The sequence below is a fragment of the Terrapene carolina genome, unplaced genomic scaffold, assembly GCF_002925995.2.
Source record: "Terrapene carolina triunguis isolate 2854851 unplaced genomic scaffold, T_m_triunguis-2.0 Scaffold33723, whole genome shotgun sequence".
In the NCBI taxonomy this organism is placed as follows: Eukaryota; Metazoa; Chordata; order Testudines; family Emydidae; genus Terrapene; species Terrapene triunguis.
The window spans coordinates 4,941,096-4,968,355 of record NW_020698074.1 but is presented as its reverse complement, the minus strand read 5'-3'; the positions used below and the strand labels follow the sequence as shown (position 1 = coordinate 4,968,355).

The following is a 27,260-nucleotide window of genomic DNA, read 5'->3' as shown; positions in this document are numbered from 1 at the left end:
ATTCAGGTTCCTCCAGACGGAAGAGAATCCATCTTGCTGAGGGTGTGATAAGCACTTGCCTACTCCATAAAGGGCATTTCTGTGGGTGAAGGTGGTTAGGAGTGTGGCTGTTTGGGACTCTGATTTTCTCAATGGAAATAGCACTACCCTGTGCTGTGCAATGACAGGTGTGACCATCTAGTGGACTGAAGCCTTAGGCTGGGAGCTAGGAGCACGTATGTTCCAATCTCAGCTCTGGTCTTGACTTCGGGGGGTGGGGAAGGGAAGCGGTATTAGGCTCTCATTCTCAATTTCCCCAACTTTAAAATGGGTGTATGCCGAGACTTGATAAATTAATATTTGCACAACAGTCTAAAAATCTAAGGTGATAAGTATGATCACTTAGGAAATGAACTTTGTAAACTTTTTCTTCACTGCCAACGTACCCACTCTGTTCCACCGTCGTCTACTCTTGATATACACATACAGCACCTCACCTAAACACTCACTATCTCTGTAAACTGCATACCCCACTTGAGAGATGATGTACAAATATCAGCTGTCTGAATACCTTACCACTTACAACAGCTGTCTCTGGGCTGGCCATATGAGAAATGACTTGATATTAATTTTCACATGCTGGATTTGTTTTAGCTTTTATGCTTCAGAAATATTATATAAACAGAACATTAGTTGTAGGAGTACACAGGAATGCAAGAGCATGTACAGCTTCAACTCCCTTCTCAACATTTTCACATTCCCCAACATATTTAATTTCAACTGAGCTAAATGGGAGGCAGGAGGATGCTTAAATAGTCTCAATTGCTCCATATCAAGACCTCAGGTATCAGCCCTGTTCTCAGATATGCACAGCCACCATGCTAGAATCTTGTTAAATTAACTAGCGGCAAGTGCAGGATGTGATGTATCCTTCCTCACTGCAAAACCCTCCCATTCCATTTGGGTGAGAGCAGGACTCAGCATTTAATGTATGAGTATGCTACACATTATATTATCAAGGATTAGAAATCACGGTGATAAGTACTTTAGATAGACAAGCATAAGAACCTTACCTCTATATATCCTTATTTCCTGTATACCTTTTCCCTACTCCTTTTGGGAGTTTATTTTGTAGCTGCTCAATGCATTGGTTTTAAATAGGGGCTGAAATATAGTGGTTTTGCAGTTATGCATGTTAAGGGAAAGGTAATAAAATTTCATGCTTTGAGATGTAAACTGATCATTTCAGAGGCGTGAAATGGATTTTCTCTCTGATGTATGCCACCACACAGTTGGTCAGCTACATTTTGGATGGGCTTCACCTTTCTAGCACCAAATATTGGCCTCTGCCAGAGAAAGGATAGTGGACTTGATGTGCTAACATTTGGTACGGTGAACCCTATGGTTTTTTATTTACTGATTTATGCATGGTGCCCATCACCTCAGCATCCCTAGATTTATAATCAACAGGGTTTTCAACTTAAAATATAGTGTGACAAACAGGGTACAGGCACCTCATGGAAGAACAGCAGGTCTGAACCTCAGAGAATAATTGAATCAACTGATTGTATACAATAGGATTGTACTATACAAGTGTATCGAGTAAGGCAGTGGTTTTCAATCTTTTTTCATTTTTAGACCCCTAAAAAATTTCGAATGGAGGTGTGAACCCCTTTTGAAAACTTAGACATAGACTGTGGACCCCTAGTGGACTGTGGACCGCAGGCTGAAAACCACTGGAGTAAGGTCTTATGAAATGGGATGACACACGGGTGATTAATATCATTGTGAAATGCATTTATAAGCACTATATATGAAATTATGGATACCCAGTGAAATTATGCTTTAAAGTCTGTGACCAAACAAAGGCAGAAACAGGTTTTCTCCCAGGCAGGAGGAAGGTAGTTATCTCCCTGTGTCTAATGTAAATTAAGCATTATGGAAGCCCCATTTACACGTGTGTCAACAGGAAGAGATGAATAGCCAGGGGTCAGTCATCCTTACTCTGGGGACAAAACATTGAGTTTTGGGAAATTTAAAGAGAAGCAAAAAGCCATTTTGGCATCCATCACTTAAGGGACAAAGCACTTTTGGAATCTGTGAAAGGTGGATCCCCCAAGCTATGTGGGCTGAGGATACCGAAAACTGACTAAGTGAAAAATTGCCTGAGACCAGGGTTGTAATCTGTTAAATTTTAGACACTAAAAAGTATGTATTGTTTTTGGTTTATTTGTAACCATTTTCTGTTTCTATTATCCTCACTTACATCTCTGTTCTTTGTTAATAAACTTATTTTTGGTTTGACCCTAAATCATCTCAGTATTAAAGTGGGTCCTCAGCTAGACTCACAGGCTGGTGTGTGCACTCTCTCTTCGGAGGCAGTGGACTTGGTAATTTCTATGAGCGCCCAGTGATGGGGGTGGATACTGCACAGGAATGCTCTTCCAGGGGTTTGGGAACTGGGGTTCATTGAATGTTACCCGAAAAGCAAGGTTATGACTGGCAGAGTCTTGAGGAGTTTGCCTGTGAGGCAGAGAGAATGGTGTGGCAGGGAGCTGACACACAGTTTAGGTTCCAGCAAAGCTCTCTCTTGCTGAGGCAGAAGGGTAAAACACAGTGGCTTGCCTGTTCCAGATGCCCCAAGAAAGCACCACAGAAAGGTCTAAAATTAAATTTTAAATACATAAAAATAAAATTAAAAAAAATTCCCTGCTGCAGAAGTGTCACAGAGGTTAATTAAAAATGAGCCCGAGACCTGGGGTTTCTAGCAGCTGTAGCTAAAAGACTGCTAAAACATTTAAGGGAGACTTGGGGTGATTTTCACTGCCTCTGATGATGCTCACCCCCTTTCCAGATAGTGCTAAATTATCCCAGTCAGCCATGATATTTATCCCTGCAGCTAGCAACAATACTTCTGAACAGCAAATACTTTTGCCTTGGGTATGGATCAAATTGAACTAATTAGCAGGTTTTTTTAAAAAAAAAACATTTTTCAGAGGGGAAGATTATCCCAAAGATCTCCTACAAGGTTCTCCCTACACCTGCATGCTATCTAGTTATACAAGTTGGATATTGCGCTATTCTACCAGGACACCAAGGAAATTTATCAGAAATAAATATTTCTAGTAAATGTACTTTACATAAAGTTTGTATGCCAATTGGTGTTTCATCCATCCTTGGGGTCACTCATCTGCTTGAAGCGACATAAGGGTTTTGCTGGATCAGAGCCTTAGTGAGAAAAATCAAGGTGGGGGGGAGCTCCCTGTTAATATATTGGTAGCAGTAATGCTTCTAGGGCATTTAAAAGCCCATCAATTAGGCTTTGGAAGACCACCTTAGGGAGCAAGGTACAGAAGTGCAAATTTTCCACTGTGAGCACCTTGCTCTCAGGAACCAGATGTTCAGACTGAAGAACCAAGTTGGATCCACAATAGTTGAAGAGGCAATTGCTCAGATAACTGGGTACCAGGTCACGTAAGGGTTACGATGCACAAAGCCACACCTCAAACTGCACCCAGAAAGAAAGAAGTAGCTGGGCGCAGCACGGCGCCCTAGAGGTATGTTCACAGACGCTCACTCCACTCAAGAGATAATAAATAAATACAAAAATCAAATAAATAAATAATACCCAGCTCTTATATAGCCCCTTTCATCAGTAGATCGCAAAGCACTTTACAAAAAAAGGTCAGTATCATTATCCCCATTTTACAATTGGAGAAAACTGAGGCCCAGCGCGAGGAAGTGAATTCCCCAAGTCACCCAGCAGGCCAGTTTTAAAGCCAGAAATTGAACCAAGGTCTCTTGAGTCCCAATGCAGCATTCTATCCACTTCTGTACCAGTTGGATCTTTTTAAAGATTGCCCACGGTACAGCAAATTGTAGAAAGCTAGACTTGGGGCTAACACACCATGGAGGAGTGTAACAAAGTCTGCATAGGAGAGGAACAGGCACAAGGTGAAGTCTTGCCCTCACTGAAATCAATAGCAAAATTCCCATGGACTAAAATGTGCCAGCTTTTTCCCGCAGGTTCCAAGCCAAGTGTAGAAGAAGAAAAAATCACTGTTTTTGACCATTGTCACCAGGCCATCCAAAAACAGCAGTACCACCAGTATAACTCCAAGACTACAAATCATAGTGGGAAACACTCTGGCAACAGAAAGTGCAGTCATGGCCCCAGGTTATTCCTGTAGATGTCGTCCCTCACCCACCATCAGGATCAATTTTATCTTATTCAAATTGACCTTACACATCCACATATACATCCTCACATCTGTCAGACACTGGGAGGCCAGTGAGACATCACTTTATTACAAAACACCTGACTTGAATTTCATTGAATAGGTAACAAACCAAAAGCCAATGAAGTTTTACTGGATATAAGAGGTCTTTTGCAATAATCACATACAATCCGCGCACATAATTACTGGAAATAACCAGTGGAAAGAGAACGCCTCAGATTACACTCACAACCTATTAGAAAACAACATCTCATTTAATGTATGAGCATTGTATCAGGTATGAGCCCCATTATGTAATTAGAGTAAGCAAAGCAAAATCATTCCGGACATGCAAGGGAAGATTCTCTGGATTTTAATCACAGAATAGTATGTGGTTTCATCTGGTTTTCCTATAAAATCTTTTACTTAAAAAAAAATCTTTCCAAATAGGGAAGCTCAGAGTGGGTCATCAGAGAAGCATGAATTTTTCAGACTGGAAGAGAGCCATGAACAGTCCCAGGTGAATGGTGTTTGTCCAACACCATAGTCTGACAGATTCTGAAGTTCTCACCCCCTTACCTCCAGCCCCCTGCCTCTAACCACCCCACTCCCAATACCTCAGCAGGAAGGGAGACATCTGCGAACCCTCTGGCACTACTTCAATGTTTTACAGCTGTAATAACCAAAGAGAAGAGTGTTTTCTAGCCCAAGATTATTGAGGTATTTTTCTAAACAGATACAAGTGTGTGGGACTCAGTACAAGGAATAATACCCCACCAGGGGAGGAGTATGGGGAAAAGATGAAGGGGAGTCATGATCTGTGGATAACTCAGGTTGATTTATCTTCCCTGCCCACTCAGCCTATTTGTCCAAGTCCAAACTTCTAATCCTTAAATCTAAACAGTATTGCTGGCAGGTTGTACTCATTCTTGGCTATGTCAAATTAAATGAAAAATGCTGCAAGGAGGATGCTTACAACAGTGGTGATTTCTGGGTTTGATATACATGTAATAAAGTATATCTGTAGTATGCTTCATTAGCAGCATCTCGGTGTGTGAATGTGATGCTTGCTGTTGGAATTTATTAAATGCATCTGATCCCACAAAGTTTGTGTTTCCCCCCTCCCCATGCATTATTAGCCCACCGCAAGCACTGTATGCCATGGTACCTCAGGCCTATATACTGTATAAATAAGACAATATGATATTTGCCAATATGCAGCCAGACCATAACAGATGGCATTTGAGTGGTTTTGAAAGTGATCTGAATTCATATTCAATCACAAATTAGAGAAGATGGTCAAGCTGAATAGTCACCAGAAAAAAATTACTCTGAAGCACAGGATTCCTAAAAGGGTTGTGCACACCAGCTCTTCAAATGCCTACACAGTCAGATTAATTCCTTTGCACATTTCACCAATATCAGTCTGCAAAGAATCACTGCAAATCAGTAGAATGATTTAAAACAGAGTCTATATTTCTGTAAAGAAAACTGGAACTATCAAGCACTTAATGAGCCACATAGGGAAGGCTCCAAGGGTATGTCTACACTGCAAATAATTAAATAAATACATTTGAAAAAAATCCCCAAACTAGTGACTCTCATAGCCCAGGTCAACTGACTTCGGCTCTTGTGGCTTATGCTATGGGGCTCAAAATAGCAGTGTGGGCTCAGGCTGGAGCCCAGGCGCTGAGACCCTCCAGACCAGAGTTCAGAGCCCAGGCTCCAGCCTGAACCCAAATGTCTACACTGCTATTTTTAGACCCATAGCAAGAGCCCCCTTGGAGACTCACGGCTGCAGTGTAGCTGTAATACAGTGGCTAGCTTCAAGTGTATGGGAGATCAAAGAGCCTGAGACAACTATGAGCATTTGCTTTGATAAACAGGTAGACTCCATGATCTTGGAAACACTCTCCTCCCAAGAACTGCAGCATCATGTCAGAATGTCCTAGATGGCAAACTTTGCAACATCCATTTTAGATGTACCACTTTTCAGAGGCAGTACTTTGGGTATTATGTAAAATTTTGGTCAGACTTACCAAGTACCAGTAGTAATCACTGAGCTATCAGGACACCAGTTCTTCCCAATCCTTTAATTCCTGATACTGCCTTGTTTATAGTCACTCTTCCAACAAGATTTTCCTGTGCACAGTCCCACTGTATGAGCATAGAGCATCAATTCCTTGGCCTCACAGATTTCAGTTGTCAGATATAGAACTTCATAGTCAACTGTGAGTCTAGAATTTAGGACCTTTTGCTCCGCGACCACAATCCGCTACCACTTAATGTCAAGAAAACTCATCATTAGTTGTAGTAATGCAAGGGCTTATGCACTTTTTGTAGGCTAATCACTGGAGTGCCCATATAGCATAAGAAGATGAAAATTATGCCTATAATTTATGTTCTAATTCTGAACAATCTTCTCTCTTGTTACATGGGAATTCTTAGAATAACAGCAAAGTCTGCAGAATTAACTGCATTGAAGGAAATCATGTAATTAGAGTTAAGATTGAGTAATATCAGCACAGTCAGTTTGAATGTTTATGAGAAGGGTTATAATTAAATAAATTGGCAGTTACTGAATGTATTTGATTAACTGATTGAATCAAATGAGGCCAATTACCATGTTGTTAATCAACTACTGCTTTTCTAGACCAGACTGGATATGATTAAAAATAGAGATTCAAGGTAAAAAAAAAAATTCGGGTCTTAGTCTTATGGCAATTTCTTTTACACAAGAGACAATAATAGGTACTGTAATCAATTTGTATGCTCTAGCCTATGATTAAATTACAGTATTACGTCTTTTAAAAAAAAAAACCCTAAAAAGCTTGTTAGTACAATTTGTATAACCTGAAGTAAAAGGTTTGATTGCACATTAAAGCCCAGATATTTAGTAATGCACACTTCCATAATTCTTGCATGCTACCATAGCCACTAACTCAGAGGTGGGCAAACTACGGCCCGCAGGCCACATCCAGACCGCGGGACCCTCCAGCCCAGCCCCTGAGCTCCTGTCCCGGGAGGCTACCCCCGAACCCTGCCCTGCTGTTCCCCCTGCCCCGCAGCCTCAGCTTGCTCCGCCGCCGAAACAATGCTCTGGGCAGCGGAGCTGTGAGCTCCTGGGGCAGCGCAGCTGCAGAGCCGGGGCCTGACCCAGTGCTCTGTGCTGCGCGGTGGCATGGCTGGCTCCAGCCGGGTGGCGAGGCTGCCTGTCCTGGTGCTCTGGGCGGCGCGGCTGTAGTGGCAGGGGAGTTCGGGGTGGTGGTCAGGGGGCGGAGGTGTGGACAGGGGTCGGGGCGGTCAGAGGGCGGGGATGGGGACGGGGGTCCCAGGGGGCAGACAGGAAGGAGGGGGGGGTTGGATGGGGAGGCAGGGGGGCAGTCAGGGAGATGGGGTGGTTGGATGGGGCAGAAGTCCCGGAGGGGCAGTTAGGAATGAGAGGAGGGGTTGGATGGGGCAGCGGGGGGCAGTCAGGGGCAGGGGTTCCGGGGGCTGTCAGGGGATAGGGAACGGGGGGGATGGAGCAGGAGTCCCGGGGGGGCTCTCAGGGGGCGAGAAGCAGGAGAGGTCAGATAGGGGGCGGGGCCGGGCCACGCCTGGCTGTATGGGGAGGAACAGCCTCTGCTAAGCAGCCCTCCATACAATTTTGGAAACCCGATGTGGCCCTCACGCCAAAAAGTTTGCCTGTCCCTGCCCTAACTGTTATATACTATCTAACAGGTCACTTGAGTACACAATCATAGAATCACAGGACTGGCAGGGACCTCGAGAGGCATCTAGTCCAGGCCCCTGCACTCATGGCATGCATGCATGCATGCTTACAATGACAGTAGTTGTAGATGCAAACAGCGTGCATTGCTTGTTTGCACGCACAGATCGTATATATATCTAAAAATCTGTGCCTAAGTCAGTGTAGTTCCATTTTGACTTAGCATGTAAAGAGTTAACCCAGGACACTTACAAATATCCAGTTAAATAGATTAGGATGACAAAGGTGTTTTCTATCATTTAAAAATTCTTTTATCCACTCAATCTTTACCATAATCTCTTGGAAATTTGAAATTGTTTCCCTACTTAAATGAATTTTCCTCTGTGGTGCTCAAACCTTGACAAATAGCCTTGATATTTACAGTGTTGCTCATGAGCAGTGAACTGCTAGCACTGCTTCAAAACCACTACAACAAAGAGCCCATAAAACATTTTTGTTTCAAAACAAAGAATTACAGGATTATTGCAAATCAATATATTAAAGGAAAAGTTAGATTACATTTTGGACCTTTCAAAAATTCTAACACTTTATGCTTATATTGATCTTTTAATCTTCAGCATACTTTACAAATAAATCTAAATCCCCACAATACCCTAATAAAGTGGGAATGAGGCAGAAATGCTCAGTGACTTCCCATGGGACACCAAGGGTGTATAAAGATCAGGATCAGAACTCAGGAGTTAGTGGTTCCTCATCCCATATTCAAACAAATAGCTTGAGTATGTTTTTTGGACGGCTAACAATAGCATAAGCTACAGCTATAAAAAAAGGAATCTTAAATTGAACTTGAGATGTCATCAGAGAAATCTTTTCAGTAACACAGTGTCAGATAAACATTTGCAATATGCTTTTCAGTGCCTTTTTTGGTATTTGAAGAAATCACACCCTAATTTGAAATGTTCCTGCTGAGTTTATTTTTGAGAATTCTTATTAACAGCGGGTCAGCTAAAGAGCAACTTTCTGAAAATGAGGCAGTGTTAATAATGTAGATGAGAATGACCAAGAAAGGTTAACATTTGTGAACATGATATTACGACCAGAGAAGTTAAGTAATGCATGATGATAGAGAAGAAAGAAGGCAATGATATGCAAATCCATCCGTTCAAGCTACTCAGTTGAAAAGACAGCTGGATGGAAAGAAACAAGCAGACACATGGGGACCTATCCATTTTACTTCAGGTACATTTATATTCCACCAGCAAACTTTGTTTCTCTTTAAAAATGCACAAGTGGAAAAATCTGAATAAAACTCTACAATGAAATTCTGTTGACAGGTGTTGAGGATAGAATCGTGAATATTTTTGTTAATTCTGAATCAAACTGTTTTGGTGGTATTTACACACCTTTATAATTTGATTTCTGTAAATGTTCATTTACCAATAATCTTTTGTTTAGCAGAATGTTCATGGAAAATTGAAATACCATAAATTTTCAAGAAGGGTAAAGATTTATGTTGAAAAGGCTCACATGGCCATCTTGTAGTGTGGGTCAGGTAAAAAAAACAAAATTATTTGACTTATGGAACTAATCACATAACAAAATACCAATTTTTTATTTTATTTTACAAATTTGAACACTCAAGGGAATCCTCTTAGTTCATGAGAAATCCATGGGCTAAAATTTGTTTGCAAAACATTTGTCAAACATTTTTCAAATAATGAACAAATTTGCAAAAGTCACTGTCAGGTTGTGGACATTTTGCTAATATGTAAAAGGGCCAAATTCACTTAATAAATTGTTCAAACCAAACTTTTCACTTGGTACTAATAACAGGTAATGTCCGTACTGAATGTCATTAGGCATTTTGCTTTTGATTCTCATAGCTGTATCTAAGTCACCCTAAAGTCTGAAAATATGAATGCAAAGTTTCAGGGAACGAACTCCAGAAGAATTTGATGCTCATTCCAAATTAGAGTCTTTTAAACTGTGTAACTTGAGCTGGTAGAAAATTTGCTGACAAAACACTTTTCTATCAGAAAACGCAAACTAGACTGAATTGAAACTTTCTGCAGGAGCTTGTCAATGGAAACTAGCCTGGGCTCACTGGGCTGCCCGACCCCCAAACCAGAATTTTTTAAACTGTCCATACTGTGGAAAAATTCATATATCCAACTTTTCATTTCAAATAGGAATGAATTTTTTTTTCAGAAATGTGAAATTTTCCATAGGATAGAAATTCCAGTTCCCACACAGCTCTATGTAAAATAGCCTTTTCTACAAAAGACATATAATTAAATCAAGCAAACTTTCATTGTGTTTCCAGATCTGACACAATATTATTTTCTAAACCAAGAAAAGGAAATCCACCATGGTATTTTGTGTGAGGATTCAAAGATCTTTCCTGGCTGCCTTTGCCAAGATATAAATCATTTTCTTTCATGGTGTCAGAGAGTGCGTAGCAATAAATTAATCACAAGCCACTTTAAAGGAAAGAGAAAAAAACTAAAAGTGAAATGAAAGAGAAAATCTAGTTTAAACTTTCTGTGCCTGTTCTCTATTTTCATTTTCAACACTTACCTTTAAATAATGGCAAAAGTGAGGTAGGAATATTTTCGAAATACATTCAACACTTCTATTGTGTGTGTTAGCATCTCTAATACTCTCTGTTGTTCCCACCACTACCACCTCCACCAAAATTAAACATTATAAAAGTTACAGATAGGACCTCCCTCATTCTTACATTATCTCCCTATCTTACGAGCCAGGCAATAGACTGAGGACCCAGACAGACATAGCCTGGAAACCAGGATATGCTGAATTTTCTAGCATTCCCCAGCACCCAGCCATACTCTGTTAGAGTAGATAAAAGGCTTTCAGTCTCCTCACAGAAGAGGAAGAAAGGCAGTTCATAAGGGAAATACAGTAATTTTAAAAAGCCATTATAAATGAGCCCAGTAGTTCAGCAGATGTGCTCAAGTACAAAAAGCTGAAACTATGAAGTTAGTCAGTTCCATCCACAATCATGCAATTCTGACCCAGTTTGCTTTTATCTTTTATGTCAGGCAACCTAAAGAAAATAGGATTTTATTTACTGGGAGAGGGGCAAATGAACTCATGACAATTAAAGACCAGAAATAATCTCTCGGTGGTTTAGGCCAGGGGCGTTTTAATGATAAAAAGGTTTAGATAAATTACTCGAGCCAAGTATCTTGGTTGTCTTCCCTTTTTCTTTGCTCCCAGGGTGAAACAGACAGACCAGGCTCATTCTATTTACTGTATCCTTTTAAGCTCTAAAACACACACATTTTGTCAGTCAGGAAATTATGGTACAGCTGTCTTAAACAAAATCAGTTTTAAAAAGCCCATGGGAAAGATGGAGCACTGTGAACTAAATCCTGGTCCCATCAAAGTCAACAGGAGTTTTACAACTGACTCCAGCAATACAGTCTGGGCCTTGCATTTACCCCTACTCTCTTCTGTGGGCATTTCAAACAGCATTCTTCTAATCTGGCAATTATAAAGCTTTCTTTTTCAATTGTAGCTGCTCTATTGCCTTTTCCGTTCCTATTTCCAGTTCTAGGACCTGATTCAAGAAAGCTGTTCAGCATGTGCTTGAGTCCTGTTGAAGTCAATTGGAGTTAAGAACCTGCTTAGAGTTAGCACTTTCCTAAGTACTTTCCTGAATCAAGGCCAATTAAGTGCAGATTTGCATCACCCCATTCCCACACAACAGCTCTCCATCATTTCCCCCCTCACTCCTCGGCCAGCTGCACTTACCGATAGAACGTAGTATAATCCACCGTTGAGTGACAGTTCTGAAACTCCCAAGCCTTGAGTTTCTGGCATTCCCGGTGGGCCCGAAGTTTTACCCTCACTGTTCCTTGGCACAGTTCAGGCACAGGTTTCTTCTGTGGGCGACTGCAGAACTCATTCGACTCCACGCGCCAGGACTCAGCAAAGTCATCCACATCAAACTTAAAATTCCCATCACCTCCTACCAGGTCATCTCTCTTGTGCCCATTATAGTTGCCACACAAGCCACAGAGTTTGCCTTTCAGATGTGGTGCAGCCATGACTTCGACAAAGCTGTCTCCATCCCAGGAGATTTCCAAGCCTATTTCAGAGAGGAAGAAGAGGGGAAAAGGTTAATAATTAACAGCTATTTGTCTTTATAAATGAGTTTTTATGGAAACCTAAGTAAAAACATTTGGTTTCCTTCATAAAATCTATACATGCCTCAGTAAGGGCCTTCTCTACAGTAAGTGCAACATTACTTAGATCAGAGATGATTACAAGGAATTAACTGTTAGGTGGATCTGGATATGTTTGTTTTTCTGGTGGAAGGTGCTTGATTGACAGATCTGGAGATGAAACAGAAGTACTCTAAGTGAAATCCTGACCCTATTGAAGTCAATGGCAAAACTCCCATGATTTCAATGGAGCCAGGATTTCACCTATTATGTAGAAAAAGGTACAGCGCAGGCAGCAGCTGGACAAACTTTGCCTACACCATAGCACATCACCAATGAGTTTTGGAGAAGCCACTTGCTCTCAAAGAGCATTCAATCCCTGCTCTCTATTTTCACGTTGCAAACTGATAACTCTTTTGGCTATGGACATCTAGTCTGAGACCAACAATTCATCTCACGCAGGTCAATAAAGATATGTCCGATGGGTAACAATGTTCAGACAGTACCCAACCTGAAATGGATTCAAAATGCTTAACTCAAAGGGGTTAAGGGCTCTGTAAGCCCATTACCAATCCTTGACCCAACTAATCTTCATAAATTACCAACCCAGTTGAAAGGGGGAGAGGGACCGAACACTCACCCAGTAGCTGGGATTCAGATGGGTTGCTACATTCTGTGTCTGACAACACTTTCTTTAAACTAAGATTTTGCACTTTCGGGACATTGAATTTTAAATTGTTTTCTATGAGAAAGTATAATAAATCCCCACCATTTTGTTATTATTTTGGATAAAAAAAAAAGAACATTGGGAGCTGCTAAGTTCAACTCCCACCAGAAACTGTTAACCTTTATTTTAAAACTTATAGCCACTATCACCTGATAATCATACTTTACACTTATGTAGCATGTTTCCATGAAAGCAGAACAAAGCACTCAATGAACATTAATTTTTCCTCCCAACATCCCTTTGAGGAAAGTAAGTATCATTATCCCCATTTTATTGGAAATGAAACATGAGAGAGAATAAATGACTTTGTCAAATTCACACACGACGTTAGTGGCAGAGACCAGAAGACAACCTGGATTTCATTACACCCAATCCTGTCACCCATAATCCCATCTGTATTCCCCCTATGTTTATGTATACAACTAATTAAAAGAACTAATCACTCCATTCAAAACTGGCACAGTTTCTTTTGTAAAAAGTTCTCATTGTCTCACACTACAATTCCAATGTGCACAGTCCTCAAATAAAACTGGATGTGGTTAAATGGTGATTATGGTCAGAACAATGGCTGCAGAAGAGGTGCTTTGTCATTGGCATATGTTGCCTTGGCCACATCCTGGTTTGAGACATGTAAGCAACAACTGTTTTGGGAGACAGTTAGCAAGCAAGGTTTTGCAAGTACTTGCACAATATTCCTTCCCACACAGATTGTTTCTACAGTATGGTTTCTTAAGTTCTAGTTCATCTTGGTTTAGAACATAACTCTACTTTAAGAGTTTATGCTCAACTCATTCCCTTAATGAGCTTCATGAGGCTGCTGACCTGAAGTGGAGTCACAAAGGGACGGGAAGGGAGAATGGCCCGCACCCAATAGTTCAGGATTAATGTTGATTCAGTAAGGGTTAGATTACACAGCCCTTACTCATGTTGGTGAGCACTTGAATTCTGGAAAATGGGGGTCTAAACTTGGTGTTTTCAGGCATTCCATATTTATTTTCCATCAGCAATTTGATTTCTAAAAAGTGATTCATTGACTTCAGTGGAACTATTCATGATTACCAGCATTAATAAGGCTTGTGCAATCCAGCCCTAAATAAACTATTCAAAATGTGCCTGTATCCTTTACAACAGTTGTCACCAACCGGTGAATCGTGATTGATGGGTCGATCCTAGAGGATATCCCAGTTAATCTCGATCTCCGGCTGTACAGCAGAACTGCCGCTAAGACAGTCTCCCTGCCTGCCCCAGCCCCACGCCTCTCCCAGAAGCGGCCAGCGTGGCCCCGAGAGCAGAGGGGCGGGGTCTCCCTCCGCGCGCTGCTCCTGCCTGCAAGCACCACCCCTGCAGCTCCCATTGGCCGGTAACGGGTAGCTTTGGCCAATGGGAGCTGTGGGAGCAGTGCTTTCAGAGAGGGGAAGTGCATGGAGCCATGTGCCAGCCACCCCCCCAGGGGCCACAGGGGCACATTGGCCCATTCCGGGAACGGCGTGGGGCCAGGGTAGGCAGGGAGCCTGTCTTAGCAGCAGCCACGCTACGCCGCCTATCAGGAGCCGCCGGAGGTAAGTGCTGCTCGGCGGGAGGCCACACTCCAACTCCCAGCCCTGAGCCCCCTCCCGGACCCTCTCCTGCACCCCAAGCCCCAGCACTGAGCCCCCTCCCAGAGCCACCACCTCAAACCAGCCCTGAGCCCCCCTCCCAGAGCCAGCATCCCATACCCCCTCCTCCCCCAACCCCCTGCCCAGCCCTGACCCCCCTCCCAGAGCCAGCACCCTGTATCCCATCCTGCACCCCAACACTCTGCCCCAGCCCGGAGCCCCCTCCTGCAACCAAACTCCCTCCCACAGCTTGCACCCCTCACCCCCTCCTGCACCCCAACCCCCTGCCCCAGGCTCAGCCCAGAGCCCTCTCCCACACTGCAAATCCCTTGGCCCCAGCCCAGAGCCTGCACCCCCTCCCGAACCTCAACCCCCTGCCCCAGCCCGGTGAAAGTGAGTGAGGGTGGGGAACAGTGAGCGACGGAGAGAGGGGGGGATGCAGTAAGTGGGGTGGGGCTTTGTGGAAGGGGCAGAGCCTCAGGGAAGGGGCACGGTAGATCCTGGATTGCCCTTAACTTCAAAAAGTTATCTTGGGCATAAAAAGGTTGGAGACCACTGCTTTACAATATTTTAAAGAGCTAGTTAGTGTGTGTTCATGTCCCCCTCTCTCTGAGCCCCATCCAGAGAAGATGTCGGTTACAGTCTCCCACTACAAATTCTGGCTCTTTAACTCAAGCTGTAGACATTTGTACTCTAAATGTGTCAGTTCCTGGTTCAATTCCCAATGTTGACCAAGATAGCAACTGTAGCACTAGTAAAACAGGATTTTTCTAAAACTGCATATAGTTTAATTACACTATATCCCGATTTAATTTTCAGATCTTAGTGAACATTTTGTTACTGTATAATGCTACATTTTTAGATTCATTATTTTTCAGAGTCATTCAGTGATGCTTCTTTGGTTTTGATGAACAAAATAAAGATTTCTCTCTCTAATGGAGCCTTTTCTGCTTTTGGATAAGGAGGAATCGTGTTTATATTAGGACATTAGCTAATACTGTAATATACATGATATTTTCATTCTTGCCTGATCACACTGTATAATGTGTATCTTTTTATTTGTGCATATGTGGAAAAATTAGTTTGTTTAAATAAACCAACTAACAAAGGGGATTATTCTGTGGAACAATGTTTGAAATGGTCTCTTTGGCAGACAGAAACTGTTTGAAAGTGTTACTTGGTGCCTATTTTTTCCCCCCACTGAATAGATGAGTTTCCCATTCTCTTGGATGGGAGTCAGGATGTAAGTAATTGGCAGGGTTTGAAGCCAAAGGATGCAGCATCTGTCCCATCTGCGGATGTGTAGAATAGGAACATTTTTTTGAGTTACTTTTTAGGGTTTTCCAGTTTTCCCTTTTTAGGGGGATGCTAAACCAACTTGTTACTCAGCTTAACTTGGCACAATATACTGAATTTTAAAAAATTCATTGTTCATTTATGCATGTCCCACACTAAGTCTCACATGCTGGAGGCCCACATCAATTGTTCTGCAGGATTTTTCACAGTTAAGGCATCCTCAAGATCTGGCAGCCAAGATTCTGCTCTAAGGGTTTAGGTCCAAATACTTGTACACAAAGCCTCAGCAAATGGGATTTGTGCAGAGGATCTGTGCAGGTTTTGTGCAGACAGAATACTCCCCCATCCTGATGGTAGAATGAAGAATTCCCGCATAATATCAGCCGTGCTCCCTTCTGTTTCCAACATGGGGATTTTAGACAAAGTCTCTACAAAACCACAAATCCACAACAATACACTTGACCAACTATTTGCACCATCAGGGAGCATGGCACCAGAATCGCTGCTTCCTGGTGTGCAACACGTTTCTTCTCCCTGCACAGCCTCTCTGTAGCAAGTTCTGCCACTGTGCAGAGGAGCCAGGTAGTTCTGTTGCTTTTCAGACATTGTTTGCCCAGGCAAAGAGGAATTGGCCCTTAGTGGTGTGTTCAGTGAAAGAAATCTGATCCTCCTCCATTAAAGGGAAGAATTATTTGGACTATAATTTGCAGCAATTACATACTACTCGGGAGGTTGTCATATGCCATATTTGCACTACATCTTCCACCACAGGGACAAAGATGTGTGCAGTTGTTTATTGGCCTTATGTCAACAGCAAATGGAACAGCAGCAGGATTAGCTGCCAGTCGTCTTTGATTCAGAACCTCTCTCTGGGCTGTGGTTGGCTAATGAATTCCACATCACTAGAATTCAGTGTTCAGCTGACTGCAAAAGAAACCCTCAAGATGCTTTAAATTAGGACTTTTGAGTAATGGTCATCTTGTGTGCCTTTTACAGACAGGCAAAAAAATCTGCCTTGCCGTTTTGAGGAACAAGCCCATAGCTGGGATCCACATTACGCAGGGTTACATTTCCAGTAGATATGTGAATAGGTATCTCAATTTTTATCTCAGTAGTGGATGCTATGGTACATGTAAAATAATCATGCCAGCTAATTAGTATCACTATGCCTCATGTCTGTGACTGTATCACTTTATAGGCGGGATTGGTTTCACTGCTTTCACATGGCATTTAATTGAATTAACAGTAATTATTATTCTCACTGAAACAGTACTCCACTGTATAAGTGAAATTTCCCGGGACCGCTACCTACCTGACACATGCTAATGAGAAATTTCTTAACTTCCACCCTGTGTTTATCTATGCTGGAGTTCTACAGTCTCAGATCAGTTTATCAAAACAGCTGTATGCCCAATGGTCTAACATTTCGACAATTAACATATTTGCTAGGATTCAGCAGACCTGGGTGTCTGTTCTCTCACTTCCTTATTCCTTCACAAAAGTTACCAGATGTTCTGACTGTTCCCATTTGTTCCCACTTCTGGGTCTAACAACACAAAGGAGATCAAAAGCCTGAATCATAGCTCCACACAGATACGCTCTCATTCAGATAAAGAAAGAGCCCTGCAAGTAGCTGAGGTAATACAGCAAGCCAGGGCCTGGTTTTCAAACTGGAGCCTCCATTTTGGTGGGCATAATTTGGTATGCCCAGTTAATTTTGTCCATAAATTTTGCATATGTAACTCATTCAGTCTTTGCCTGGCAATTCACTGCAGGTATGGAATTGTGATTATATACACACTAACATGGGGCACAATTTTTTGCTGTCACTGAAAACATGAAGTCCTGTTTGAGAATCAGCTTCCTATTGTTCAGTGTTACAGCATGTCACATGGTGACCATAGGCAAACCATTTAGAAGTCACTGGAAGTGAAAATCGTATATGCATTTACATACATGGACTGTCCATGGACAGGTTTTCCATTTGCAGAAAGTAACACATTCTGAAAAGAGATTCTGCAAACAAATTGTAATTTGCAGATGAATCTCTTTTCTTGCATGCCTCAAAGGGATGTTGTAAGGTTGAATTAATTAATATTGATAGAGTTCTTTGAGATGCTCAAGCATAAAACTCTGTATAAGCACAAAATGCACATGATTATTGCCACTGAATTATTGTTTCTTCATGTTTGCAATTCTGGAATTGTTGCATTTGGAGATTTCACTAGATACAGGGCAGACACCACCATATTAGCATCTTTTATGCTTCTTCCAATGTTTCTGATTTGGAGCAAGCCCCACCTGCTTTGGTTGTCACTTTCAGCAAGTAACCATCCAAGTCGATCTGAAACTGAGGAGTCTCGCAAGGCAGTGATATCCGGGTCCCATTCCATTTCACTGTGAGGTGCTGCTGGAGGCTGATAGTGCTTTTGCCCAACACAAGATCCACAGATTTTGTCCAGGAGAAAGAACGGGTCCGACGGGCATCGTTTTTCACCAGCACCTGGAAGGGCGAGGCAGAGGAGGAGCAGTCTTTCGTCAAAACGTACTGACATGTTCCCTGAAAGTTAAATGTCCTTCCATCAAAAGTGTTGTAGTGGGGGTCTCCAAATACAGTGCAAACTCCAGGCTCTGCAGGTGAGTGAGAAACAAAAGCATCATCAAGACCAATTGAAGTTTGAAAAGCAGCAGTTGATAAGAACTTAAGAGAGACAGCCCACCCTTATACGCCCAAAAGTTTATAGTTAGATGGAAGTGGAAGGCAACTAATAATAATATACATTTTTTAAAAAATTGAATGACAAGCTTGTTGCTTTCTATTTTTTCAATTTAAACATTCTTTTCAGGGTTGGGAAAATAAACATCAACATTTGTGAAACTAGCTAGAACCAAAAGACAAACCAACCAGTCTAATTCCACCACTCAGGCTGAACGAAACATAGAAAAGAAATGAATGAGGGGGGGGAACTATGTTAGATTATTTTAAAAAATTCAGTTCCAGCAACCAAAGGCCCTGATTCCGCAATCAAATCTGTGCCTGTGCCCAAATCCTTGTTTCTGTGCAGAGCCCAGTGGAAGTCATTGGGGCTCTGGGCAGGCACAAGGGTCTGGGCATGTAGGTTTTATTGCAGGCTGAAGGCGTTAATAGTGACAGAAATATGGAACATATATATGTTCCACGATATAACTCATTTTAATTATATATATACACACAAGTTATATCCTGACCCCATTGAAATCAATGGGCATTGTGCCATTGACTTCAGCAGTTTCTGGATCTGGCCTTACATGTTTATATATTTATATACATAACATTTATATTATAGAGATAGACAGATATAGTTGTTTGGCCAGATTCACTTGTTTGTTCTGGCTGGCTTGCTCTGCTCTAGAGACATAAAGTAGCTGTAAATTTGCCTACCAGTGAATCTAATGCCTACACATAAAATGTACTCTCAAATTCACTATATAATTCTATAAAACAATCTAGCCACTAACATAATTTAGCCACTTTGATTTTTTAGTCGATTTGGTTCTGTTGATACCTGGTTTAAGTCAATATTGGTTGAAAAACACGCACTTTGTGAATATCTAATAGTGTGATTTATTTACATAATTATTTTCTACAAATGTAGGACAAATTTCTGGCTGGTGTTTTCGTCTGTGAATGTGTCAGAGAAGTCACAGGTCAATGGGGAGCAAAGTGCATTTTTTTCACCCTGATTATTATTTTTATAGATTTTTTGTATTGCTGTAGCACATAGGGGAACCAATCATAGACTAATACCCCATTGTGCTAGGCACTTCACAAACATTCAACAAAAAGACAATCCCTGCCGTGAGGAGTTAAGTAGTTCTAAGTCTACACTACATCAGTTACAGCAGCACAGCTTCACTGATGCAGCTGCACCACTGCCGCACTTTTGGTGAAGACGCTCCAAGCCGACAGAGAGATCTCCCATCAATTTAATAACTCCTGCCTCCGCGAGAGGCGGTAGCTATACACTGGCACTTAGGTTGGTATAATTTACATGCCTCAGGGATGTGGATTATTCACACCCCTGAGCGATGTAAATTATACAGAAGTAATTTGTAGTATAGATATAGCCTAAGTATGGGCTTGTCTTCACTATGGGGGTAAGTCCACCTAAGTTACGCTACTCCAGATACGTGAATAACATAGCTGAAGTCCACATAGCTTAGGTCGACTTACCCTGGTGTCTTCACTGCGCTGTGTTGACGGGAGACGCTCTCCAGTCAACTTCCCTTACTCTTCTCGGACAGCTGGAATACCGGGGTCGACTGGAGAGTGCTCTGCCGACAATTTAGCGGGTCTTCGCTAGACCTACTAAATCAACCCCTGCTGTATCGATTGCAGCAGCGTCGATCTCCCCATAATGAAGACCAGCCCTTAGATTCTAATTCCCCTCCAATGGAGAGGCTGTGTGTAGGCTATGTATGACCAGAGATACGGATGAGACTTCAGTGGCAGGGTCTAGGGATTAAGGGGAATGGCTCATCTATTTTAGAGTTTCAGCCTCCTGATGGAGCAATAAACACTAGCAACACTATCATCAGCTGATTACTGGCAGGAATAGTCTGCATGGCAAGGATGTACACAGTGCTGCAATCAACAGAATACAGGTGTACATTAATGCTGCTTTTGAAGCATCAACATACACCTGTTTGGGGAGGGAACAGTGCAATAACAAAATATTACCCACAGCAATCAGGCAGTTATCATTAGAACTATTCATTAAAAAATGAAAGTGGATAAAGAAGTTATATAAATACCACTTATCTTTTGAAAAATTTAAAAAAAACATTCATCAACAATCCAACTGGTTACTTCAGCCTCTTGGGTCTAAAATGGACTAATACAAACCTACAAAGATGGAAGGAAGCATGGTCTTGTGGATAAGACATAGAATTGGGATCTGGGAGCTATGCCATACATCTGTCCTTCCTCTACCATCTTAGGTAAGCCACTTAGGTCACACTTTTTTATGTTTGGATGCCCAGCTGAGGACCCCTTGGGTCTGACTTTTTCCAAAGACAAGAGCACCTCCAACATGAGCTGAAGTCAATGAGAACTGTAGAGACTCGGCACCTCTGAAAATCATGCCTTACAAATTACCAAATGAACACTAAAAATAAATAAATTAAGGGGTATTTTTGAAAATGTGTGCACCAACCTCTGTGTGCCTCAGTTTCCTCATCTGAAAAGGATAAGGATAATACTATTCACCTCACAGGAGTCTTATTTTACCGATGACTAGTTCTATTGATTTCAAGTGATGGTTACCCATTTAAAGAATTATAGCATCAGGTTCTGATGCTACTGGTAAGTATTATATTCACATTTTGTCTTCATTTTCCTGTGTAGCAATACAATTATTTGCATAACATTTATTTCCTTATTTGTTTTAAGAAATTAGATATTATTTCTATTCATGTGGGCAGGGAACTTCTAAGAAAATGAGGAAATAGCCCAAACCATGGTGAAAATTTCAATGAAAAGAACTGTTTTTTGTCTGTTTCTGGAGGCCAAGAATATGGGGTTATTTTACATATTATTACCTAGTGTCTTTTTTTTCTTCAGCTAAGACAGACATGGTTAAGAATCAAGACACAGAGAACAAACATAATTTAGATATGTGCCAGCTAAACTGTTAGTACTGACAGGATCCAAAAGAAATATTTATTTTTAATTTCTAACGTGTTATGCAGAGTAATGTTGTTTTATGTTATGTTACATTGTGTCACATCATGTGTCAACTTGGTGCAGCGCACTTACAATAAAAAAAAGAATATATTCTGAGCTGGACAATTCAGTGTCTGATGCAAATGTTGTTGTTTACTTTAAGAACTGAAATTTAAAAAGAGTTACCTAGGAATAGTCTAAGTTATCTGATACTACAGTGCCTTTGTATAAAATATTTCTGAAAGTTTTGTTAGAAATGTGTTTAAAAAAATCAACAGTTTGCATGAGTGTGAGAGAGATACCTCAAACACTAGCCAACAAGGAGGACTGTTGGCCTGAAAAGGAAGCTTAAATACAGAGTATAACAGGATTGTAAAGGACAAAGGACACAAAAAGGGTTCCAGCCACCATTTGTAGCTTGCTTCTCCCTCCTCCTCACCCAGAAGGGTTTCAATCACAGATTGTTTATGTTCTTTCCCCCCCAAAGATACCCCCCATGAAACCTATTGGAAGCAGTGGTTCTCTAGTTAACAGTGTATGAGCAGCCCTCTTCAGCAATACTGAAGTCACTCATTGGATGTACCAACAACTGGACCTCTAAAGGGGCTAGCACACTCCCCTGTGTTTACATGCACACACATTCTGTCCTCACCTCTTAAAGACTTTGACCAAGATTTTCAGAAAGTCTGGGATTTTCAAAAGGGCGGAACAGAGTTAGGTGATTATCTCCCAGTTGCATCCCTAATTCCCTTGGGGTCCTTTGAAAATCCCATACTAAGCCCACATTTTGACTCCTAAATAAGTGACCTTATTTTCCAAACTGCTGAGTTCAGTGAGATCTGCTGGGTGGTTGGCACTTTTAAAAATAAGATCACTTATTTAGCAGCCTAAACATGGACTTAGGAGCCTACCATTAGGCTTCTGCTGTTGAAAATCTTGGCCTTTGTGTGCATCTCATACAATATACTCAGTCTCCACCAACCTAAAGGATCTAAAAATTTGCCTGTGACCTAGATAGTTCCAGTTCCTAGCAGACTGGCTTAAATTTGGCAATTCATAAAGCAAGAGCTCATGCAGTGCGGAGCAGATACCCTAAATAAATTATTATTTAGTCACTGGAGTGAGCTCTGAGGAAACTGGTTTGGACATTTTCTAAGTAAAGAGAGAGAGGGGAAAAATAGAAGTTTACCGGTTAAGGTGATTTATTTGTACATCTATAAACTCTAAAAGGACTGAGCTTTTCAAAACCAAAATGAAACTTTGAATGTAATTAGGCCAAATGGTAAACTAAGCCCTAAATTAAAAGGGGCAAATTATTAATGGCACATGCACAACAGAATTTCATATTTTTTAAATTTAAAAATGCTAATCCATATAATACTTTCATCATAATTGCCCCATGGTACAGCTTGATATAATGCACATTGTAAGGTGTTTTGTCAAAAAACAAAAAAAACAAAAAAAAAACTCCACGGGAGAAGATATGGTCTAATTCATAAATAAAATGGCTATTCAGATTTGTCTAATTATGTACTCATGCAGTAGACCATGACATCTGAAAAGTCTGTATGGGTAAATCACATGCAGTTTTTCTAGGTATTTACCCTTGCAGTCTATTTTGTTGATATACACTTCCATGAGAGGAGTTTTTTAAAAAGTGATTACTATAAAAGGGAGCAATGTGCTATAGTAAATTAAGGTACCAGTTGTTACTATCAGAGACTTGGATTCTAATATATGTCATGTCACAGGTATCAAGAATTTGTTGACCTCACTCTTGCCTATAGTGATCACTTGTCAATTACAAAATCACAGAGTGATTTGGCATGACTGGCACATTCTGCCCAGAAAAGGCCTATAACTGGAATACTAATAAATGATACTAGTAGAGGTATATAGCACTTTTCATTTGAAGATCTCAGAGTGCCTTTAAAAATCTTAATTAATGAAACCACACAACACCAAATTGTGGCAGGTACAACGGGTAAATTGAAGTACAGAGAGGTTGTGGCTCAGTCATGATAGCAGGCGTGATAACTGATCAGGATTAAAGCGCATCCACAGAGCTGTGGTGGGAAGCTTTCACAGTGCCTATGCCCTCTACAGCTCTAGCAAGTGTTGTCAGTCCTTCTAAGCAAGGATGAGAGATTTAACCTGAATTCCAAATTTCTTTGCTTTTAGTCTTGAGTTGAGGCTAGATTATTAATATCATTTGAATGTAGTTTAGTGATGGTTGCGGGGTATATGAAAATGACCTTGGTATAACATAGGCTTACTAATTTATGGAATTGACGTCAGTGGCACTTTTTGTAAAGCAGGCCAAAAAGACCATATTTCATTACACTTTTACAACAGGATAAACTAAACTGTTGAACTAAACGACATTTTCCACCGGTCTGACCACTGTGTTTAATTAGTAATAACTGTACCCCAGCCATGGAGCTTAGGAAATGATGTGCCAAAACTAAACACAGTTAATCCCAGCAGCAATAGACAAAAGGGACTCACTACCCCTTTAGGAGACTAGGTCCTTTTTCCTTCTGCCACAAACTGTTTTGCAAAATACATTTTAAACTTAAAAAAAAAAATTGTCTTTTAACAATGACTGTTTTGGACCCAGTTTGTAGAAATTGGCTATGCACATCAGTACTCAGCTCTCCTGAGCACAGTGTGTTCTTATACCTCCTATGTTGTTTTTGCTTTGGGAAGCCATGTCTGCTAGATGGCCAGAAATGTCTAGTGTATTAATAGGTGTAATGTGTGTAATGTAACAGCTTATCTTATCAGAAGCAGGCTGCTGTTGCAAGACCTCTGACACTTTGCATTATAAGTATACCAGTTCGGAACTCGCTAGTTAATTAAAAAAAATTATTCTATAAAAGCTACATTGTACTTAATATTTCCCCCTCAGCATTGGGGCCAGTGCTGAGACATACCACCCCAAAGGGAGATCCAAGAAGAACTGTCCCTTTAGTCGGCCCAGAGGAGCATGCCTACTGCATCAACTTTTAGGATAGTGTAAAATGCTCCCATTTCTGCATCCAGGCAGCTCTGCCAGCCAGTGTGGGCAGGAGGGATGGGGCCATAACTCCCCTTCTGTCTGTTTTGGCTAGAAACTCTACAGTTGCTAGGAGGGACTGCCGTTATCCCGAGCCCCTGCCCAGAAAAGGCCTGATCTACGGCCCATTGAAGTGAATGGAAATACACTTACTGACTTCTGGAGGAGTTGAATCAGGCCCAGAATGCAAGAGGGGCATGGTTTCTTTAGCACTCCCCTGTCTGTATACTTGCCCAGGGTCTGGCTCACTCTGTTCTTAAGGAAGGTGTCACTTGATGAGCTACAGCTGGTACTTCAATAACAGCAGGTATATAAGCATCACACTCTTCTTCAGTGGTGAAGGCACTTGGCCTTTAGTTTCACTTGTCTTGAGGGTTATTGCTTACATAAATCACCACGGAGTCTTTTGTAACCTTCAAAAGTCATTTTAATCTTAATTTAATTATTTTTATTTTAAACAAAAATAACAACTCCCCTGGCACCTGGAGAGCAGAACACTTTGTAGTTCAATGAAAATAGCGCTGAAAAAATGACATCATCCTCTTCCCTTTATCCATCTCAAGAAGAAGGGCACACTGTCCATTTGCAAATACTTTGAGTTCAGCTCAGGAAGGCTTTCAATGGTAGTGAATTACATAGTCCATCATCCATTTAAGATTTTAATTTACTTCCCTCTCAAATGATCCTGATGTTGCCCTACTATAAATTATTGCCTAAGAATTTCTACAAGAAGCTGCCCATCACGTCAAGTCATGCTGTGATTTTGTAATTGACAAGGTGACCACTAGAGGCAAGACTCAAGTCACCAAATTCATGGCACTTGTAAAAGGTCATATTTGAACCCAGGTCTCTGAAAGTTTCAGTGCCTCTGAAACTGAGTACACAGAAAATTTATATCTGTTAAAACAAATCCTGCTTCATTTCAAGATCCTTCCATCTGCTCCTCTTTTCTGTCTCTCATTCTGAGTCTATGTCACATATTTCTATGATCAATGTCACTCATTCTAGGCTTGGAGTACTGAGAACTGGACTTATGGTAAGAGATGTGTTGGATTAATTTATTAATACAGGATATTTTCACGACACCAATTCAACCATAAATTCCTTTACTAAGGCCGAATGGTGTTTATACAATTGCTCTAAACATGTCTAATAACAATATGTTAAGAGTGCTTCAGTACATTTGAGATGCATAATGGAAGAAGTAATGATTTAATGTACATCATCTGCATAATCTGATAGCAGCCAACATAAATGATTATAAATTACAGCTGATTGGCAAATTTCAAAAAGTAAAAAAATTTAGACAAAAAACAGACATTTTCCATAGGAATTATTTTTAGTTTTCGGACTGCTCTGTTATAAAGTATTAAGACCCTGATTCAGCAGTGTATCCCTATTCAGTAAAGCACTTAAGCATGTGCCTACCTTTAAATTAAGCATGGGCTTAAGTGCTTTGCTGAATAGAGATGAACTTAAGCAAATGTTTAAATACTTTGATAATAGGGCTATGGGAGGGAAAGGATGATGCTATGGCTAAAGCACAGAATTATATCAAGAGGCCTGTGTTCCATTGTATTCCCTATCTCTGCCACAGACTTCCTGTTTGACCTTTGCAAACCTTTTCTGACTCCCACAAATCAGCACTAAGGACCTGGAGCATGAAATCTGATTATGCTTCGTATTTCTTCATATCACTACCTTAACTTGGATGACTGTAGCCAGAATGAATCAAATAACATTTGCAAATTTCACAGGCAAACTATAATTTATACTGCATAGCAAGAAATGTTTCCTCTAATTTGACACACACAAAAAATGGTATTTGGAAGATTAAAAATTCTCTTTGACAGATACTTTATTTTTAATTTATGGGAGATATTATACTAACTCTGTCCCCTGCTAAAAGCGCCTGTCTATGCCTCCATCAAAAAAGAAGGAGATGAAATGCGAACACGTTTTGATTATAACTTTTTCCTGATAGAATAAAAGAGAATTTTTAAAATGTGAAGAAGGAACTTACTCACTTTCAGTGCAAATAGGACAGCATCCTTTTCTGTTCAGGATCTTACCCTAATTGGGAAAAAGATAGACTGGTTTACTGAAAGAGTTTTTGGAGCAACGACTGTTATGTTGTAAGGCTGGATAAACCTTTGAAAATAGTTCAAGTTGTGTTTGAACTCAATGCCCTGGTTACAGCTTCAAATATCAGGTGTTAAAAACAGACAGAACATTCAAAAAGCTTCCTGGCAGTCCCCTAAGAAATAAAATACTAAAAGGGCTCTCTGTTGCTACTTTTCTCTTAGAGAGAGCGGGGGGAATTTGTACTCATGTATTCATGGCTATCTAAAGTACACTAGTTGTTTTATATAACTAAGACTCCAACCTTTTTCCCATAAAATACATACGATTAATTTCTGATGCAGATTGCTTGTATCCCTTCAGTTGCTTATGGGAAATCCCTACTAAAGAGAGTCATTCATCCAACTACAAATACTAGTAAGAGATCTCACTGGTACAAATCAAGTTTATTCAAATTCTCTTCCATGGATAAATACAATGATATCCCTTACAAAATCGTATTACTAAACTAGAAATAGTGGACCAAATTCTCTGCTGGAGCCAATGGGTGAAACCCCATAAGTGTACTATTTACATCAGCAAAGACTTTGGTCCAATATTAGTAATATTGACCAAAGGCTCAATCCACTTTGCCCAGGCCAAGGTGTGTGTGTGTGTGTGCGTGTGTGCGTGTGTGCGTGTGTGCGTGTGTGCGTGTGTG

At 40.9% G+C, this 27,260-nt stretch overlaps 1 protein-coding gene across 1 annotated transcript in view; it reads right to left on the bottom strand.

The window, feature by feature from the left end:
• Positions 1-27,260, bottom strand: part of LOC113405068 (BMP-binding endothelial regulator protein-like) — a 205,580-nt gene that overhangs the window by 52,916 nt on the left and 125,404 nt on the right. The window contains exons 11-13 of the mRNA XM_026663556.1: positions 26,506-26,551; positions 18,018-18,347; positions 11,686-12,022 (exon numbers count right to left, since the gene is read on the bottom strand). Of these exons, the coding sequence (XP_026519341.1) occupies positions 11,686-12,022; positions 18,018-18,347; positions 26,506-26,551 (713 nt within the window). The remainder of the gene's footprint in view (positions 1-11,685; positions 12,023-18,017; positions 18,348-26,505; positions 26,552-27,260) is intronic.